The sequence below is a fragment of the Cyprinus carpio genome, chromosome B12 (genome assembly GCF_018340385.1).
Source record: "Cyprinus carpio isolate SPL01 chromosome B12, ASM1834038v1, whole genome shotgun sequence".
Lineage (NCBI taxonomy): Eukaryota > Metazoa > Chordata > Actinopteri > Cypriniformes > Cyprinidae > Cyprinus > Cyprinus carpio.
In genome coordinates this window covers 14,532,241-14,553,410 of record NC_056608.1, presented here as the reverse complement: position 1 = coordinate 14,553,410, position 21,170 = coordinate 14,532,241, and the positions used below count along the sequence as shown (strand labels likewise).

General features: G+C 37.6%; 1 protein-coding gene across 3 annotated transcripts in view; it reads left to right on the top strand.

Annotated features, from left to right (window-relative positions):
• The window catches only part of bmpr1ab (bone morphogenetic protein receptor, type IAb), a 37,822-nt gene extending 16,903 nt beyond the window's left edge, over positions 1-20,919 (top strand). For all 3 annotated transcript variants that reach the window (XM_042735526.1, XM_042735528.1, XM_042735527.1), the window contains 11 exons: positions 5,949-6,185; positions 15,523-15,694; positions 15,803-15,905; positions 15,989-16,088; positions 17,520-17,616; positions 17,892-18,027; positions 18,953-19,145; positions 19,403-19,700; positions 19,818-19,993; positions 20,114-20,244; positions 20,676-20,919. In XM_042735526.1, the coding sequence (XP_042591460.1) occupies positions 6,110-6,185; positions 15,523-15,694; positions 15,803-15,905; positions 15,989-16,088; positions 17,520-17,616; positions 17,892-18,027; positions 18,953-19,145; positions 19,403-19,700; positions 19,818-19,993; positions 20,114-20,244; positions 20,676-20,801 (1,608 nt within the window). In that variant the 5' untranslated portion in view covers positions 5,949-6,109 and the 3' untranslated portion in view covers positions 20,802-20,919. The remainder of the gene's footprint in view (positions 1-5,948; positions 6,186-15,522; positions 15,695-15,802; positions 15,906-15,988; positions 16,089-17,519; positions 17,617-17,891; positions 18,028-18,952; positions 19,146-19,402; positions 19,701-19,817; positions 19,994-20,113; positions 20,245-20,675) is intronic.
• Positions 20,920-21,170: the final 251 nt, after the last annotated feature.

The following is a 21,170-nucleotide window of genomic DNA, read 5'->3' as shown; positions in this document are numbered from 1 at the left end:
GGAATTGGACTTCCTGTCTTTTTCCATATAAACAGAAAAAGTGGTTTTTGATCCAGTTGCATTTGTCTACTGAAAAAGAAAACCCAGCGAATCAATGCATTCACTATTTCAGTAAGTAGCAGCAGGGTTATTGTATTTTAAAACTAATGTATATAAAAAACTGTAATAAAAATAGTAAATAAAACATAGTATTGTGCAGAATCCAATCCCGCTGCCCATTTGGATAAACAACACAGTGTGATGATCAAGGTTAGACAATCATAGTTATATTCAATTGAGAGTGAACTCTTAAAAAGTACCAAAAAAAATTATTCTACTGTTTTTTTGTGCAGGAACATTTGGCTAGTATCATCATATCACTTTGAAGAAAACACTGGATGATCTTGATTACTGTTTCAACATGGGTTATTTATATCTTTGCATATGCTACCAGTCAAAAGTTTCTCATGATCAAAGACCTTTTCAAGTGTTATGGAGTGCCTATGTAATATACAGTTTGCAATCGTATATTTAATTAAAGGTGCAGTAAGCCATTTCTAAGAAATGCTGTTGAAAGTGGACCAGACCGAGCACCAAAACACACTTGTAGCCAATCACCAGTAAGGGGCGTGTCCAGTAGTGATGTAGGTGTCTGTGTTGAATAGCATGTTCAATGATTTCAGATATCTACCGCATTTCTCAGAATTTGTTTACTGCACCTTTAATATTAATAATAATAATTCCTTACATTATTCTTCCAATAATTCCTTAATTATCAATATAATGTTAGTAATCCAATCTATTTGAACTATACTAAAATCTGCATTTTGCCTTTAAATTGTACATGCAACCATTATAATAATACAGATGGTGCAAATGAAAGCCATATGATGAGTTTATCATAAGTGATAATAAAAATAAGTAGAAACAAAACTGTTTATACAAAATACAATTATATGATGTTACACAGGAATTTCCAAAAATTTCCTTATTCAGTTTTTCATCAAAAATTACTTCATAGTTTCTACTTCCAAAAATTTTTATTTTACAGTTTTTACTGGATATGGTAAGGTTATAAAGTTACTAACAGAATTGTAAGTAATTCTCTGTTTTTTGGGGTGGGGGTGTGATGATTTTGCTGTTACTATAAAATGCGAAAAATGCTAATAGAAATAGAAAATTAGTAGGTGTGTACAAACTTTTGACTGATAGTGTATGTCGGCCACTGACATGAATTTAGTTTGTTTTATTTCATCCAGACTCTCAATACTAAATAAGAGCACAGAAGAACCCAAGGTACATTACTTCTGGCTTACACGTGGGTGATGAGCAGGATGACTATGCAACACCATCATCAGTGTGTTCTTGAACCCACGACTGTCTGGATAGAGCCCTGCGTCTGTTGCCACAAACCTCCGCCCACATTTCCTTCCTTTCAACTTTCTGCACTTTCCACTCGATTTCTCTTTTGTAGATGTTCACACAGAAAGATTTGTTTTTGCCCTCCTGGTATCAAATCAGATACCATCAGTCTTACTAAATTTACATCTTATTTCCCAATAATGCCCTTTTATATTTCCATTAGAGTGTTGTGTGTCTCTTGAGGGTTGTTCAGACATCCGATAAGCCGCAGATACAAAGCAAAGATGGGGCAGTAGATGTGAGAGAGGAAGCGACGGCGGGCTGTGAGAGGGCTGTGCTGGTAGCAGAGCGTGACTGAGATGTTAGAAGAGCTGTGGCCAGCAGGGAATGATAGATAGAGGAGAGCAGAGAGGTGGGAGGAGGACAGGATAGAAGTGCAGCAGGAGGTTTGGAAGGGGAGTGCTCTGCAGGAACGTTTCAGTATTCTTATGGTAATCCAGCCTTGGATGAGCCTCAGAAGCAGCCAAGCAAACAATGAGAAGTGGAGCCAGGAAGTCTGCTCTCCCTGCTGGCCGGCGTGACTTGAGAGGCAGTCGAGGCGCTGGGCTGCCTGCAAGGAGGGGCCCCCAGGAGGGGCCAGCGAAACACATGCCAGCACACATATCCTCATACCACATTCGCTCAATCTACGAGTTAGAGAGCATGGTCGGCGTTGGTGAAAAGCATGTTTGTGTTTGTTGGCATGCTTTGTGGTGAGCGGGACTTGTTGTTCTGTAGACTATATAGAAATGATAGACACATTTCAGTAGCTTCATCATTGTTAGCACCGATTTGGTGATGTCCTTTTTGGCAGTTCTTTTTAAGAGATTCTGATTACAAATACCAAATTAGTTATCTGCAGATAATATAGGTTTTTTTAACTGAATAAGTTGATGTCACATATTGAATTGTGCATGGTCAATTCATCTCTTTCCAGTTTGATTACTTATGGCATCGTCTAACACTCCTTTAATAGTTAATGTTAAATTGAGCTTAATAATTTAATAAAGTTAGCTTAAAAATACACAAGTAAATAAACTTTTTACCATGTGCAGATAACCACTGTAATAATACAGGTGGCAATGGAAATTCATTGTTAATAACAGTTAAATTAAGTTAAACAATGATAATTAAGTTGAATAAAAAAAAAAGTTAGTCTTTAAAATGTAGCATAAATTAGCAAATTAAGTTAATCTTACTAAAGTTAGATAACAATAAAGTAAATAAATTAGTTAAAAAACTAATTATAAATAAGTGCGGCGTGCAGCTTGGGTCATCTCAGCTTGTTTGCAGTCAAATAGCTTGTGCAAATTATGCTGAATCTATCATAATATGATACTTCGGCCAAATAGCAGAAAAAAAAACTGAGCACCGCATAGCGACAGTATATGCCAGTATATAAACTGTATAAACCTGCAAGTTCATGAAAATGTAAATGCAATGCCCATACTGTCTTTGATGTAGCGTTAATGACAGGGAAAAACTTTCGCTGGTAAAAAAAAACTTCATATTTGAACTTGATTTTGATGAAATGTTAATAATATAATGACACATGCAACGATGCAAATAAACGTAGCCTAAGTTATTTGTAGGCCTATACATCTATATGGTAACACTATATAAAATTTCATTAATGTTAGCTAATGTATTAACTAAAATAAGCATACAATAAACAATACATTTATTACAGTATTTATTCATTTTTGTTAATGTTAGTTAATGAAAATACAGTCTTTCATTTGTGGTTCGTTAATTCACAGTGCATTAACTAATGTCAACAAACAACTTTTGATTTTAATAATGCATTAGTAAATGTTGAATGAATGTTGATAAACTAATAGTAATACAAAAAATCAACAAAACCAACAAACACTAGTTAACTACTCTAGTTAACTAATGAACCTTATTAAGTGTTACCATATATATAAATGTACTGTATACTATAAAGCCACAATACCAACTAACAATAGTAGGTTTCCGGCTGACTGCAAAAATATATTATGTCACAATATGAGCTAAATCCGCCCCTGTACATGATACTGATTTTTGTTGCCAAATTGGTTTGGAACAGTTGTTGAATAAACTAAACTGAACTATTATGTTTGTCTATCTGCTCGACTGACCGTTTTATTGATCACGGAGAGATCATTGACTTGTTATGATGTTGGTTCAATATAAAAAAATTTTTTTTTTTTTAAATAGCTTGAATGTAGTAAACTACTTTTGCCATGTTGGTGTAGCTTAGCTTGCTAAAACCATTGATTTTAGTTTTTCGTGTTTTATTAGTAATTGTTAGATTAGCTCACTACATTTTCCAAGTATATTGATATATTTTCTCATAATATTGTGATATCTAAATTCACTTACAGTATTTAAAACCATTGATTTTAGTTTTTAGTGTTTTATTAGTAATTTATTTATAGGATTATGATATTTTAAAAATGCATAAGCCATAACATGAAAACAATTATTGGGTTAATTTTAATATTGGTGCATCCGTAATTCTGAATAGGTGTTCTTTGGTGTTGGTTTGTGGTTTTGTTTTCATGTAAAGCTCTGGTTTTGTATGGGTTTCTTTAGTCTGTGCATCGATCAAGGCCACAGACTTAGCAGGATATCTCGGTTGATCCCTTTAGCTGTTCATCTCACCTGCCTTTCCAAAACCTGTCTGAAACGGGATGTTTGGCGTCTTGCGGTTATCCTTTTCTTCTATGAAATGGACTTAGCTGAAAAAAACAAAGATATTCAAAGGCGCTGTCAAAGCAGCATTATCTTTGGGTAAAGGAGTGACACAGCTGGCTCTGTTCTTCCTCAGATATCTGTCTTCAGAGTGACTTCCCCTTTCAAGCATCATATGATTGAAGACTGTGGGAATGCCTTCCCAGAAACCACATGCCATGCCTCAGTGATTTGCTATAAGGTGTGGTCATTCTATATGGTGGCTACAGTTGCTTTACCTTTCCCCCGTCTCTCTGGCGTTTCATCCATTCAAAGGAAATAAATGAGGTGCTTTCATCTGAAAGAGTGCTCAGTGAGACTATAAATTAGGCCATTTAGCACAGCTCTATGGCATCTTTGCCTTCTGATTTAATGGTGGTCCATCTGCTGCAGAGATTTGCTTTGTGCCAGTTTTCGAACTGTTATGTTATTGATATTAAGCTATGTGTTTTATGTGTTGTGACTATGTTGGGATAATCTTATTCACAGATCTAAGTGTAAGTGTCAGGGACCTCATGATAAGATTGTTCTTTCTCTGTCAGCACACTTCCTGTCCTTAGGCCATGAAGCTTTCCACACTGACTAGTCACGGCATGCTTTTACAAGTCTTCCATCTTAATCTCTCCTAAGACATATTCAGGCCAACTGATAAACCAACAGTGAATTGTTCATTCCGGTTATTTACAGGCTTTAATGCAAGATCCCTCCCATCTGACTGTATTGATGCTTTATACACTTATTATACATGTAATGATGTTAGTAGTAGTAATAGTAGTAGTAGTAGTAGTAGTATGTTGTCATTATCACAATTATTTATTAATTAACTGAATGTAATGATAAATTTAATTAAGCTTAGAAAAACAGTGTAACAGTGTTTATTAATATTTAGTAGTGGTGTAGTAGTAGTGGTGTAGTAGTTATTTAATATATAATAATAGTAATTATAGTAGTAGTGGTAGTACTAATCATAATAATAAAAGTTAATTGTACGGTCTGTGAAAGTTGCACACTAGTTTATTTTCTTTACCAGGGATGGGATGAGTTGTTGAAACCTGTTGCAGGTCATATCTCTCCATCCCTTGCCCTGTGGTCCTGTGTGAAGAGGGACCCAGTCTGTCTTAAGGGGTCCCTGTAAGCCAGAGGAGCCCCGCTTTTTGTTTCCCCATTACCCAGGAGTCAGGGAAGTGTGAAAAGTAGGGCGCAGGTCGGGGCTCTTTGTCTCCCTCGGCCAAATGAAAAGTGACAGACACCGGCCCCCTTCTCTGTGCCTGTTAATTCAGGCCCCCAGTCCCACAGAGCCTCTGGGAGCCACTAATTGCATCGAGACAAGCAGGAGCTACCAGAGAGCAGACACATTATGTTATTAACGCTGGACAGAACACAACACCAGCCATTTTGAATGGGACACTACGTAAAGGAATAGTTCACCCCCCCAAAAAATAAACTTTGCCTTCAAGTCCTTACAAACTTGTGTGACTTTCATTCTTCTGCAGAACAAAAAAATATATATTTTGGTAACCATTTGGTTTTGGTGACCATTGAAATCCATTGTATGACGGAGAAAAAAAGGTTTGGAACAACATGAGGTTGAGTAAACTATCCAGAATCTACGTTTTTGGGTAGAATATCCCTTTAACCAGCCTTCCAGTCTCGAGAGCCGCCATCTCACAGCTCTGCTCTGATACGGGGTCAGGGGTCAGGTCACGGCACGGCACGAAGATGGAAGTGCAAAGGAATTTGAATTCCACTCCAGTTTTCTCTGTCAAGCTTGCTTTCTGGCACTCAGCAAGGAAACATGTTACAATGATGATTCTGAAACATTAATAAGTGTTCCTCTCTCTTCATTACAGGGTCTTAAACAAGAGGAGGCTGTAAAGAGGCCTTGAAGTTGTCTTCACGCTCACATACTCTTCCTCGGTCTACTCACCTACACAGCTTATTGGCCACTTTGTTTGTCTCAAAAGAGTACGGCACAACCAAGACAGCTATATAGTTTCGGATCGCAGCTAACATGATTAAAAGCGCTTCCTTGGTCATCGTCATTGGCGTTTTGGGAGCTGCCTTCCTTCTCTCGTCGTCGGCTGAAGGTAAGTTAGTTTCATTCTAGTAAAGTGTCTACACTTGACCATTGCTTCCTTCTCAGCAGACCAAGCAGACGCTTGGCAGTAGCCTCAAAGTGTCTGTTTTGAATCACAAACCCCTGTAGCAAACAAAAATGTGTTTTTTGTTTGGTTTTGTTTGAGTGAGGAAGAAGCCGAAAACTAGAGATGACTGGAAGGGTCATCTGTTTTGTTTCATCTGGATGCACAATAGAAATGCAGCAGCAATTTATAATACAAAGCAGACTGAGGCAGCAGGAGAATTAATTTCGCCTTATTTGGATGATACCCAGTGTTTGCAGAAGCCTGTTTTAATGGATGGTGGCCTTTAAAAACATAGCACAGTAATGGCCTCGCTTTTTATTCTCGTAAGGCCCCGAAAGCTCAGAATCTGTCTCTTCACATTTGCAATGCATTAGCAAACAAACACTATCTGCCAGGATATTCATCTGAATTACATTATTTAATTTTATTGATTTGATAGCCTTCTGATCTTCTCTCATACGGGTCGGCAGTAATGGAGACATTGCCTCCATTTCAGGTAAATGCAAACATGAGGAACTGCACACTTTTTTTTCTCTTAAATGACTCACTAGATCAGAATGTAACCGTCTGCATTGGAGACTGTTGTGTCATTCATAGGTATTCAAACATTCACTCACTCAGCAGTGATTGTCTTTGGGGAATACATGTCTTAGGACTGAGGTGTGAAGAGGCCATTTGGGTCACATTTGGCTATGTAGATAAACAATGGTTTGGGTGATTGGTTTGAAATGGTGTTCATATGTTAAGGAGAGGGATAAGGGAAGAGTGTGTCAGTGGGCAAGATTGTAGATGTGTGTATTTCAGGTAAATGCTGTTTTTCCTCTAGAGTTTTACACTAGTACTTTAATGAAAGCAGGGTTAGGGTGAAGTCGTTAACATTGACAAAGCACAGAAAACTCGCTATTGTCTATTTCTCACATTAGTTGATGTTAGGGGGAAGACATTTGTAAAATGCATTTAGAAATGATAAATTTGGTGATAAATTATTAAATTAGTTATAGGCACAATACCATTCAAAAATCTGGAGTCAGTAAGATGTTTTAAGAGGTTTTGAAAAAAGCCTATTATGCTCACCGAGTCTGCTTTTATTTGATCGAAAAACAGTAAAAGTAATAATGTCAAATAAAATAACTGTTCTGTATTTGAATTTTTAAGAAGTAATTTATTCTTGTGAATTAATCTGAATAAATCTGAATAAAACTTTTTTTTTTTCTCCAGTCTTCAGTGTCACAAGATGCTTTAAATTTGTTGAAAACAGTTGTGCTGCTTAATATTTATAATGATTCTTTGATGAATATATAGTTCAAAGAACTTGAATAAATAAAATATTTGAAAAATAGTTTTATTTGAAATAGAAATATGTCAGAATTTTATTCACTTATGGGTGCAGTTCAGTTGAGAACCATGACATATCCTTTGGAGATTTTTGGGCACAGATTTCATGTGAGCCTAGCTATGAGTCAGAGTATACTTTTTTACATAATATTTTGTTATACAGTCAACAAGATTTCCAGGCTACAAAACATCACTCAGCAGTTTTGCCATGGTCCACCCTTCTGTCTTAAAAACAGTAGATTCATTGTTTACGTTTGAGAGCTGCCCACTGATGTCATGAGGTCTTACTATCTGTTTCTGTTTAGTTCTTTGAAGTTTATTTTTCTAAGTGCCTCTCTATTTTAGGCAATGATAGCTTGGAGACATAAACGCTGTCTATTCTTGGCAACAGAAAAGCCATGGGAGAGAGAGTTTTCCTCCCATCATGAACTGGAGACTCTACGGAGTCTATTAGAAGAAGAAAAAACAGATCGAAAGAGATTAAGAAGTTTAAATTAGTATGTCAAAGCTCACAACCTTATTACCTCCTTTTAGAGTTAAGCTCATAATTTTGTATACAAAAGGAAATGACCAGGGCAAATTAAAATCTCTGGGGTGCAAATGCATTTTAGAAACTTTACTTTCCTCTGTTGTTTGGTGCAAAAGTTTTTGTTCACTGCACTGACACAATTTTAACTTTATAGTTGTCTGCTTGTTAGCTTAGTTTAGCCTCTTTAAATATATTCTTCCTTCTGCTGTTTCCCTCCCTGTAAAGGAACAAAAGAAGAAATGGGTGCTGGCAGCAATTTCTTCTCACTCGTAAAGTCAACCAGAGCCTTTAAAACAAAGGGTAACTACCCTCGGTCATTGCAGAGGTTCCTGTTAAATGATGAGGGAGACTGGAGTGCCAGTGAGAACAAGACAGGGTGAGAGCTGAACTGCAGATGAATGCTGTTGAGCGTGTTTTTTTTTTTTCTCTCTCTCTCTTCCTTTATGGAAGCTGATCTGAGCGCAGGTCGACATCTGACACAGAATTATGTCTCCTGACTGCATATGGTGGCACGTTCCTCTGAGAAATGTCATGTCATTCAACACATTTAACACAGGCTTTCAATCCTGGAGCTCATAAATGAACTTTACGGAATTTTTCTGCCTTCAGAGGAGAAGGTGAGGTTGAGCACTTCTAGGTTGAGCCTCATAGGAGAGGAAAACTGGCAGTAAGAGGATCTAGTTTCTCGACTGTGTGGAAACCCAAGCAGACTGAATATAGCAATCAAATTGAGGCATTTATACTTTTCTAGGTTATATTGTAATATTGAGATCACTGCTTGATTTGTTTTACATCTTTAGTTTGGTTCAGTTTTACTATTCGTGATATATTAGCTTGAATGTATTAAAGCTTCAGTAAATCTCAAAATTAATATACTTTTTATCCTGTATGTTAAAAGGTTGCGATATCTAAATGTAATTGCAGCATTTAAAACCATTATTTTATATTTTGAATTATTTTATATTTTATTTATTGCCATCTAATACAGTCATGTAATAAATCTTCAAATCTCAAAATGAATATCCCTTATTTTCAGGCTGTATATTAAACATTTTGTAATTTCTAAATTAACTTGTAACATTTAAAGTAGGGGTAGGCAACGTCAGTGCTGGAGTTTAGCTCCAACCCTGAAAAAAAAAAACCTCACTTGTCTGTAGCCTTAGTAATCCTGAAGACTTTGATTAGCTTGTTCAAGTGTGTTTGATTAGGGTTAGAGCTAAACTCTGCAGGACAGCGGCACTCCAGGACCAGCGTTGCCTGTCCCTGATTTAAAGCAATTTTAGCTGTAATTTAATTAAATAAAATTTCTGCCCATTTGTCGATTGTCAGCCGAAACTATAGCCCTATGGTTTCCGCAATGCAGAAAACCTATACAGAATCACGGTCATGCAGTCGTAAAAGTGGAATTTACAGTATAACATGGAATGACAAATGTATAAATCAAAAGTAGGTCTTAAATGAAAATTAGATTGGACCAGTGTCTGTGAATATTAAGCAGCAAAAAGATGATACATGCGGTTAAGTTTACTACGCACATACTGAAGTGCACATAAAAGTTCAGTTTAACTTGAAGAAACTGTGACAGAAATATATTAATTCATGTAATGATATTACTACTACTAATAAATTATTATTAAAACATAATTTTTTAACGAATGTTCACCAGAAAATTGATTTACCAGAATTTATTTACCAGAAAATGTAAATACACAGCACAGTATTTCTGAAAACAGCAAAATAAAATAATAAATTATGATTTTTTATAAAATTAATTAATTAGATATGTTTTTGATTATTAAAAATGCCATTTTTGTTAAACTTTTAATAAATTGCTGTTAGATTGTTCAAGTTTCATGATTTCAATTACTCAGACATGCTTTTTGATTAGGATTTTTTTTTTTTTTATTATTTAACCATTAAACCAGAGTCTGGGGGGCTTAATTTGGGAAAGAAAAGAAAAAACGAATTTGGGAAAAAAAATAAACCAGATTTCATAGTGCCCTACATAACATGAAAAAAGGTTTATTGATATTCACCAGGTTTTTATATCATTACATCCCCCTATGAATGGATTTTGATTGATCTTAAAACAATGTTTTGAACAAGTCACTTGTTGCTTCAGTGATTCTGTTCCTCTGCCCTCATTTCCCATGCTGCACCGCTCTACCACGCTGGGCCACCCGCCCAGGTCCTACTACAGGAAACGTGTTGAGTCTATTGTCGATGCTGTGAATTTCCCTGACACTTTAACCATTTCCTGTATTGTGCTGGCTGACAGGTACCGGACTAAATATGCCAAATGCATGCTGCTCTCCGGAAATAATCATTATTGTCTGACAATGAAGGCCTATGTTGTTGTGCATGGCTGTTTCTTTCCTTGTTTTTGTAGAACACAGGTTCCAAAGCATTTGAATAGAGGACTCCGTTGAGCTTCTGTACTCTGACATGCGTTCACTCTAGCGAGCATGTGTTCAGCGGTGTGGTGCAGGAGCCTGTTAAAGGCGGTCTGAACTCTCACTTTTACAGCTTGCTGTTAGGTACTTGGCTCTAGAGGTGTCTCCGAGCCCATTAGAGCTTTACTTTCATGAAGGCACCCAACTTTATTGGTCTGTGTCAGGCAGGCCGTTGTTTTCCATATGTTCCCTTTTTTCCTTCCCCCTCATTCCATTTTTAACAAGCTGGTCTTCAAATAGTGCTGGATTATTACATTGTTGGGGGATTTTGGCCTGAAATGGAAGCCCGTGTGATGATTATAATGATCGTTATTAAAGAGATGAAAGTAAATAAATAATAATGACAGGTTCAGGTTAACTGCCACTTAAAGCTTAAGTCGTTCCTGCCATCCCACAACCTACAGCCTGGCCTTTCCCCATTGTCCAGTTTCTTTTTGTTGTAAACGTGTGCAGATTTTAATGAATAACTGGTGTAAGGATTAAATAATTAAATGTCTCTAATATTTCAGCTTCTCACAGAAGGGCAAACCTCCTACGTGTCGTCCCTCAAGGATACATGATTCACATGTTATTTTGATGTATCTAATGGATACCCAGAGATGTATTTTGGCACAAGGACATCTTGGAGGATTTTTGTGTTTTTATTTACCCTCTCCTACGTTTCTGCTGCAGACACTAAGAGACTGTCATGAGGACCAGCTTCTTGATTATAGGCTTGTGATCCAAACGCCCTTGTAGAGACTTGGCTGGCATATTGCATCATTTCCTGTTAAGTCTTACTGCAGCACTGAGAGATAATAGCTACAACACAGAGAACACATGGAGATCAACAGAAACCAGAAGCAGCTAGCATAGCCTGTTCATGAAGTTGTGAAGACTGTAAAGCACTCATATTCTTAGCTTACCTCTTGACCAGCCTCCCATTACAGCTTCATAATGTCTGAGATGCCTACTCTACCCTCTGCTTTAATAGGGTCAAACCGCAGATGTTTACCCTGGAGATCACAGCTAAAGCTGGCAGTGTTCAAGCAACACTATGGCATGAAAGAGTGACCTTAAAATGTGTATGGACACTTATACCATGTTTAAAATGTTTTACTGCAAAATATGGGAAAATATCAAAACATGGATTTATAGAAATATAGCACAAGCACACTTTTCAGTCAAAACTTTCACAAAAGTTGGTTAGATTTCAAAATATAGATGTGGTGTTGAAAATGAAGAAGAAAATAGTTTTGTGGAACATGTTTATAGTTAATATGTTGAACTACAACAGTGGTTATTCTGTTTGAACTTGAGGGAAATTGACTTCAAACATCCATGAAAAATGACCTTGAGACCATGAAAGAAGATATTCCACAGAAGAAAGTCATACAGGTTTGGAATGACAGGAGAATAAGTAAATGACAGAATTTGACTTTTTTTTTCTAGAAAATTTCGAGAAAAATTTGATTCATGAAAGTTTTTGCAATGCAGAAAAAGGGAGATGGAAACACATTTACCAAATAAATTCCTCCATGCTCATCAAGTCATGTGACTTTGCGCAACAGGACGGCCTAACTTGACAAACCAGATCTCATTGCACAGCTGTCGTTAAAGTATTTCTGTATAATTGCCTCCCAGAACTGTCTTAGACGACCACATTTCCAAACAGCAGGCATCCACCTCCGCTCTGAGGCACAAGTCATTTATTATATATGAAAATTATTCAGTGGCTTCTCCTACTTTTATTAGTGATATTTAGTGCCAGTTTATCAGGAAGTGATAGTTTTGTTCTCTTTGACTTGTTGAATGGAAACGGTGCTATATTTGCAAATGTTTTATGTGATATTCCAAGGTTATTTTTGCAACTTTGGATGGACACATAGCTTGTGAAGAACTACAAGCTTTACCCATCTACACAGTGAGATTGCCGATTGGCTTCACCTGTTACTTTGATTGGACATGTAACTGTAGAGCACTGTGTATATGTTCGGGCCGACTGTATGAAAAATGGAGCCGAAGTGTCTCTTTAAGAGGCTGGTGCTGGAGTCTGAGCCGAGCTGCCTACAGGCTGGGAGAATGCGGTCAGCAGGACTCATTACTGCCTGAGTACTGCCAGACCTCAGACTCCACGGTGACGGCGAACCAGAATCAAGCACACATGTAGGAGCACGGCGATGCTCTGTAGATCTGTCTCTCCGAGCCAAGGAAAAACTCAGAGAGGGGGAAGGAGAGCAAATGTATTCAGTGGCTTTGTAATGTCAGTGAATCACTCGCTGCCTCAGAGGTACTTAAGAGATAGCGCGACAAGTCGCATCTGCTCTGATTTAGTAACCCTTCTGGCTCGAAACCTGTTTTATGTGTTTCAGCTCAGATAACATTCCTGAGCCCTGCGGTTGTTTGTGTGCCGCTGTTGTGGTTGCGGGAATTTAGCTGGCGCTTATCTGCGCATTGTAGCTGTTAGGACGTGTAGGGCTCAACACATCATAACAGATTAGCCTGCCTTTTACAGTCGCTCTTAAAAGCAAGCCGTGTTTCTGACTACACCATTCACATTCCTTCAATTTACTGGCCTCTTGCTGAGAGCAGGGCTTTCAGAGCGATACTTTTGTTCTTTCTTTTTCCTGTCTCTATTCCACCATGTTTATGTTACCGGTTTCTACCTCCATTATCACACTGGGCCCCGTGTGACAGCAACGGCGCCTGAACTAAACTGTGAAGTGATCAAAGATGTTACATCAAATGCTTTCGTGGTGTATTTTGCATTTTGCCCTAATGGAGGGGGCCGTGGGACGCCTTTGTGGCTTCAAATGAACATTTCTCAAGTGCAAAAACCGAACCGTGACACATAAACAGAAGATTTGTATCGCTGGCTATCGCAGGAGCGTAGCATATGAATGGACTGACTCATACACAGAGAGACAAAGCATTACATGAAAAGAGAGGAGGGCTTGAGAGTGTTTGATCAGTCTCCAGAGCTCGTGCCACTCGACCCGGTCTTCAACCTCACAATTATACACTATAATCCTGCCTCTTGTGTTCCTAATCTGGTTTTTCACTTTCCCTCCTAATCCCACTTCTCACCATTTCACCTTCAGGCCATTCAACAGAATGTTTCATGACACATTCTTTTGTAAGCGATGTTCCACAAATTGACATAGTGTTGAGTAACATCTTATCATGTTTGACACATCTGTTCCTGGATCCCTCTCAGTAGAACTGATTATAGCTGCTGCATTGTCAAGCACACTTTTATTCCTGGCCGTGCATCATATTTTTCCACTCAGATCATTTCAAGTCCCTGGGTGAATCTCATAAAACGTGCTCAGGTCATATTTCAGCCCACAGTCAAAATCCAGGAAATTACTTGGGGCTTCTTTATCGATTGCACTGAATATGAATGTAAATATGGAGCAGTATCTAATTAGAAACAATATTTTTTCATGAGATTCTCACTGAATTCTCCTGTAGTGTGATTCTCCTGTAGATGTTTAACAAGCGGTTTGTTTATTCTCTTCCTCCGATATTATTGTGCCACGTCCTCTTCATTCCCCAGGCTGATATCAGCTCTCAGGGTTTAAAGCATCCTGGCTCCATGCTTCTGTTTTATCAGACTGTATATCAGTTTAGTGGTCTCCACCCCAGCTGATATGGCTGGAGGTGTTGCTGTTGTGGAACTCTGCTGATAGCAGGTAAGATCTGCCTACTGAATGGAGTTTGACATTTATATTTGTTTGGATTTGCCCATCTACTGTGGGAAATGAGGCACTGTGATTCAGAGGGACTCTCTCGTCTCCATCTGATGTTTATGTTAATATTCAGAGAGAGGACTGAAGCAGTCTTAAGACGTGGGATGGGTCTAAAGCACGGCCCTAGTAATGAGATCCTAGGTGTGGAATGTGGTGTTTTACTAAACAGCAGCATGCCTGTTTTAGTGTGGGCTTTTTTTTTTTTTTTTTTTTTACTGGGTTTAGGCCTGCTCAGACCTGCAGGACGAGCAGCGGGGCTTTAAGAGGAAGCGCCCACAGCTATACTAAACACATGAGTCTTTGTGCCTGGGGCAATATGCACCCTGTCTGTCTGCAACAAATGCTCACGTACTCAGACAGATCAAGTTACAGCACAGAGAAATCTGCATGTCTCTCTTTCTTTGTCCCAGTTTTCAATCCTTATCGCCCTCTTTTACTCACAAACTACCATAAACTCCTTTCATCATAATCTAGCACAGAATGAAGGCAATAAGAGAGGTTTTGTTTCCAAGTGGCTGTGAATTTTATAGGTTTTATAATTTTATATATATATCAAACCTATAAAATTAAAATGGCTAATTTTATATATGAAAACCTATAAAATAGGTTTTATAATTTTATATATATATATATAAACCTATAAAATTAACATATATATATATATATATATATTATATATATATATATATATATATATATATATATATATATATATAATGTATAGCTTATAAAGTACAAAATCTCTGTATAGGTATATATTGTGTTAATATTTATCTTTCTTTCTTTCTTTCTTTCTTTCTTTCTTTCTTTCTTTCTTTCTTTCTTTCTTTCTTTCTTTCTTTCTTTCTTTCTTTCTTTCTTTCTTTCTTTCTTTCTTTCTTTCTTTCTTTCTTTCTTTCTTTCTTTCTTTCTTTCACACATTTTCATACATTATATTCCAAGTCCTAAGACTACAATTCTGTGAATCAAGACTAGAGCTTTCAAGCTTCAAAATGCTTGTAATTACAAAAAATTATAATAAATAGTTTTTCATACATTATATTCCAAGTCCTAAGACTACAATTTATGTGTACGCATATTAATTTTTTTTTTGGTTTGGTTTTGATTTTCATTTTCACTGCTTCGATAAAACGGTTGATATGAATGTTTGCACAATAAGGATGATTCTGTCAGAGACAGTTAAATTTTTAGGTGGTCTAAAATCTGTTTTTTTTTCTGTATTTCAATTCTAGGTGGGCAGAACCCAGACTACATGCTTCACGGCACTGGGGTCAAGTCCGGATCAGATCCAAAGAGACCCCAGTCAGGGGATGGGTCCACCGTGGCCCCAGAGGATGCTGCCCGCTTCCTTAGCTGCTACTGTTCAGGCCACTGCCCCGAAGATGCCACAAACAACACCTGCGAGTGAGTACACCGTGTGCTTTTCATGCTGTTCACAACAGCCACTTTCCACTTTCCTCACCTAAATGTGCACACTGACTGTGATTAAATGGTCTTTTTGTGTTTACGCAGCACGAACGGACAGTGTTTTGCAATCATAGAGGAGGATGAGCACGGCGAGGCTATCCTCACCTCCGGCTGCATGAAGTATGAGGGCTCCCACTTCCAGTGCAAGGTAATACATGAACAGGAGAGTGAAGAATAGATGTTTAAGTGCTGAGTCATTATCAATGACTGAATGTGGTTATTGCTGTCCAGGACTCTCCTAATGCTCAGACCAGACGGACCATTGAGTGCTGTTCCACTGATTTCTGTAATAGAGACCTTCAGCCCACACTTCCACCTCCTATTCCAGGAAGTAAGTAGCACGTCACTTTAGAACAACCTAAATATAATAAATACTGTATATGTATTTGTGTGTATATATTAGGGATGCACCGATACCGATACTGGTATCAGTATCGGGCCGATAATGAGGTCCTGTACTCGTACTCGTACTCGTACTCATTAAAATGCCCCGATACCAAACGCCGATACCACACACCATGTGATAAGTGCCATATTCACACAAAGAAACACAGACAACAGAACAACAGACAGCAGAATGGAGTTATTAGAGATTAAGCTTGTCTATGTAGGATATCTACGCAATGAATATAATGTTAAACATTCAGTATCAATGCCTGTATAGCTGACGTGCACGAGCTGATAAAGCACGCTGAGTGGATTGAGCGAGCAGCGGCGGAGATGCGCGTGCTTGTCGAGTGATATACATTTCATCACTGGAAAGTTTGTAGTTCGGTCAGATATGTCAAAAAGATGTAAGTAAAACAATGCACAAGTTACTTAACGATAGGAAGGGAGGGAGGGAGAGAGAGAGAGAGAGAGCATGCTCGCGCACTTCTGTTGTATGATCGTTGATGTTCACTCACTTAGCACACAAATTTGGATTAAAACTAAATCTTAAAAAAAAAAAAAATTTATAGGGGCAATCACTATAAACATAATTTATTTTCAACCTTAGGCATACATGACTTTTTGGCGAAAGTGAATCTAGCAGCCTGTGTGTAATGTGCTGGGCAGTACGTTACTACTGTCCCTCTCGTTCTGCACCAGTACAAATACATGCATGCGTTGCACGTTTTGCTGGCTTGAGTGTTTCTGCATTATATGAGTGGCTTTGGAATATAAATCACAGCACGTTTCAGATAAAAATAAAAATAAAAAAAAACTTCCATCTTCTAAACTATAGAGAATAAACAAATATAATATGAAACTTAAAAAATTTCTGAATAAATTTATTTAAAAAATTAATTAAAAAATCAAACAAAACAATCTAACATTATACTCTTTTGGTTTCTGTACCCAATATTTTAAAAATGTACAAATGCAATAAAAATATCGGTATCGGCAAGTACCAAAAATAAAAGTATTGGTATCGGGCGAGTACTGGAAAAAGTGGTATCGGTGCATCCCTAGTATATATACACTTTTGTTCTAAAGTTTGGAGTCTGTAAGATTTTTGAAAGACGTCTCTTTTGCTTAGCAAGGCTGCTTTTATTTAATCAATAATATGTTACACAATTTAAAATATTTTTTTTTGTTCCGTTTTGTTTAGTTTTGTAGTAATATTTTAAAATGTAGTTTATTCCTGTAATGGCTAAACTGAATTTTCAGCAGCCATTACTTCAGTCTTTAGTCTTCAGTGTCTAATATGCTGATTTGGTGCTCAAGAAACATTTCCTATTATTATCAGTTTTTAAAATTCTGTGATCTCATTGTAATCCAGAGCCTCCGTTATGGAACACCCACTTGCTGGCCTTTCTGATCTCTGTGACGGTGTGTTGCTTCACTTTGGTGGCCATAACTGTGGTGTGTTACTACAGGTGAGACTTTTATTTCATAATGACATGTTTATCCTGCTGAAATGAATGAAAGATGCACCTCAGTCTGTTAATTATTGACCAGCAAACTGATAACACTGGCAGAGGCACACCTGTTTAAGATAGTCAAGTAAATTTAGCACCTTTTATGCTTGACCTTAATGCATGGATATATACTGTGTCTCTTAGTAATAAGTAACTGATCCCTTTGTGGAAGGCTTCTGTGATGTAACATCATATTGAAGGTGATTATATGCTTTGTGTGGCTGTTTGATCAGGTATAAGCTGCAGACAGGACGGAGACGGTACCAGAGAGATCTGGAACATCACGAGGCCTTCATCCCTGCAGGAGAGTCTCTCAAAGATCTCATTAGTCAGTCCAGCACTGGCTCCGGTTCAGGGCTCCCCCTGCTGGTGAGGCACCATTTCTGAACATGTTTTTCATTATAAGTACATGGTTTTAAAGGTCATTGAAAACCGGTAAATATCAGAGAATTGTGGTTTTCAGTTATTAAAAAAAAGGCAGGGAAAGGTAATGGAAATATCTTTAGAAAGTATGAATATTTGTAGTTGTGCACAGATTCTAAAATATATTTAATTGGCCAGAAATTTTGTTTTGTGTTTTTTGTTTTGTTTTGTTTTGTTTGTCATGTATTTTTACCGAAAATTTTATTTTCAGGTCTTTCAGTTCGGTACGCATATGTATTACTATTTTATTACTATTTTTATACTTCATTACTTTTTAATGCAAAATATTCATGAATGAACATCTCACCCCTCACTCGATCGCTCAGTTGGTGTTAAAAACAATTTACATGTTTGCATACAATTTTTAAAATTGAGTGTTGATTATTATAGTTAAAAATAAATAGTAATTGAATTTAAGTTCTGTTGTTAATTGTAAATTTATAGTAATATAAAAGGGCTCCCTATAGTTTAGAGCAGAAGCTGATGTAGATTTTTATCCATAAGAAAATTAATTATAATTCAATTTATTTAAAGAAAGAGTGATTTGTTCAGTGAACGATTGTTAAATAAAAAAAACAACACAATTTGAAACAATTTGTTTAGTTTTTCTTCCTGCTGTACTGAAACCATACCGAACTGTGACATCAAAACTGTGGCACTTACAAAACTGTCATGTTTGTGTACCATTACACCCCTATTATCCAGTAATCACAAATTGCTGAAAATGTCATGAAATGTAAAATATCATAAATTCATTGGTCAGAAGCCTTGATAAATGGTTTTGCAACTTTTGTCGGTCCGGAACCATTAAATATTTTGATTTCTGATACTTGGTTGTCCAGTTTTCTAATTATCCAATGTCGATTCACAGGTCCAGCGCACCATTGCCAAACAAATTCAGATGGTACGTCAAATCGGGAAGGGGCGGTATGGAGAAGTGTGGCTTGGTCGCTGGAGAGGAGAAAAGGTTGCGGTGAAAGTGTTCTTTACCCGTGAAGAGGCTAGTTGGTTCAGAGAGACCGAGATTTACCAAACGGTGCTCATGAGGCACGAAAATATACTTGGTAGGTTCCATCACAAAAAAAAGCCCAAAAGCACTGAGTAGGGACACACATTTTATTGTATATATGCATTTAAAATAATCATTATCGATGTACAGAGTCAAACACACGTTTTTATTCAAAATAACATCATATTAAGGGATAATGAAACATTTAGCTGGTTCATGGTAGTTGTTTTGTAGTTGTGTACCCTGATATGAAACATTTACAGATTTAATATTTTATTTACATTAACACTCATTTTTCCTATCTTGTTCCAGGCTTTATAGCTGCAGATATTAAGGGCACGGGAGCGTTCACTCAGCTTTTCCTCATCACAGACTACCATGAGAATGGTTCTCTCTATGACTATCTGAAATACACCACCCTGGACACACAGGCTCTGTTGAGGCTGGCCTATTCCGCAGCCTGCGGCCTGTGCCACCTCCACACAGAGATCTATGGTACGCAGGGCAAACCTGCCATCGCTCACAGAGACCTGAAGAGCAAAAACATCCTCATAAAGAAGAATGGTACCTGTTGCATTGCTGATCTGGGCCTGGCTGTGAAATACAACAGGTGAAGACACTCTTGCAACACACACTCAGACATGCATGCAAACAACATAAAAAAAATCAATGGAGCATATTTTATTTACAGCTAGTATGCAATCATTTGCAATTACTTTTGTTTTAGTGATACCAATGAGGTGGACGTCCCTCTGAGCACAAGGATGGGTACACGGCGGTACATGGCACCAGAGGTCCTGGATGAGACCCTAAATAAGAACCAATTCCAAGCGTACATAATGGCTGATATTTACAGCTATGGGCTCATTGTTTGGGAGATGGCCCGCCGATGCGTGACAGGAGGTTAGTTTATGTGTGTTATGTCAGTGTATGTGAGATTAAAATTTCAAAGCATGTTTATGTGTCTCCTTTCTAAATATGTGATGGGTTTGTTTTAATAATGCCATTTTCTTTTATGTGCAGGTATTGTTGAGGAGTATCAGCTGCCATACTGGGACATGGTACCTTCAGAACCGTCTTACGAGGACATGAGGGAAGTGGTGTGTGTTAAAGGCATGCGACCAGTGGTGTCTAATCGCTGGAACAGTGACGAGGTAAGATCTAGCATTGCAGTTTAGTTCAACAGCGCTCAGTTAAAATTTTGGAAAAAACTCAAAAGACAAAAACAAACAGTGTTGCATGATCCTTCAGAAATCATTCAAATATGCTAATTTGGTGCTCATGAAACATTGCTTAATCCAGAATTCTTTGAATAGTAAGTTGAAACGAACAGCATTTATGTGAGAGAGAATTTTTTAACAATCTACAAATCTTAAGTCAATCTTATCTGCTTGCAAAAATTAAATTTCGTCAACATGATTTAATACATTTGCCATAAAGTTGAACTCATTCCTAACAGATATTTCTAAATGCCACAAAACATTTGATTTCATGTTTTTTTTTAAACATCACTGCTTAGTAACTGACTATTTTATAGTTGTGTAAAATGCAACCCTAAAACAACTGTTTTCTTGTCTCCACACAGTGCTTACGGGCCATGCTAAAGCTCATGTCTGAGTGCTGGGCACACAACCCAGCCTCTCGTCTCACAGCTCTTCGAGTCAAAAAAACACTTGCCAAAATGGTTGAATCACAGGATATCAAAATATGATCAGTTTTCCCTCCAATGCCAGTCTGAGAGAAATCATGGAGATATTTATGCTCACTTTTATGAATTATTGCCTCAGTTCCTAAACAGACCTGTGGGAGTGCTGATGAGCAGAACCTTACCCTCTGCTGGACAGTATGTGCCATAATGCATCCACGAGGAACTAAGGACAACTGCTCTGGGAAGCACCCTAATGGTTAGAGAGTCGGACTCCACAATCGAAGGGTTGTGAGTCTCCACCTTCAATACCATGATGTGGGTGGGGGGAGTGCATGTACAGTTCTCTCTCCACCTTCAATACCATGACTTAGGTGCCCTTGAGCAAGGCACCGAACCCCCAACTGCTCCCCGGGCGCCGCAGCATTAAAATGG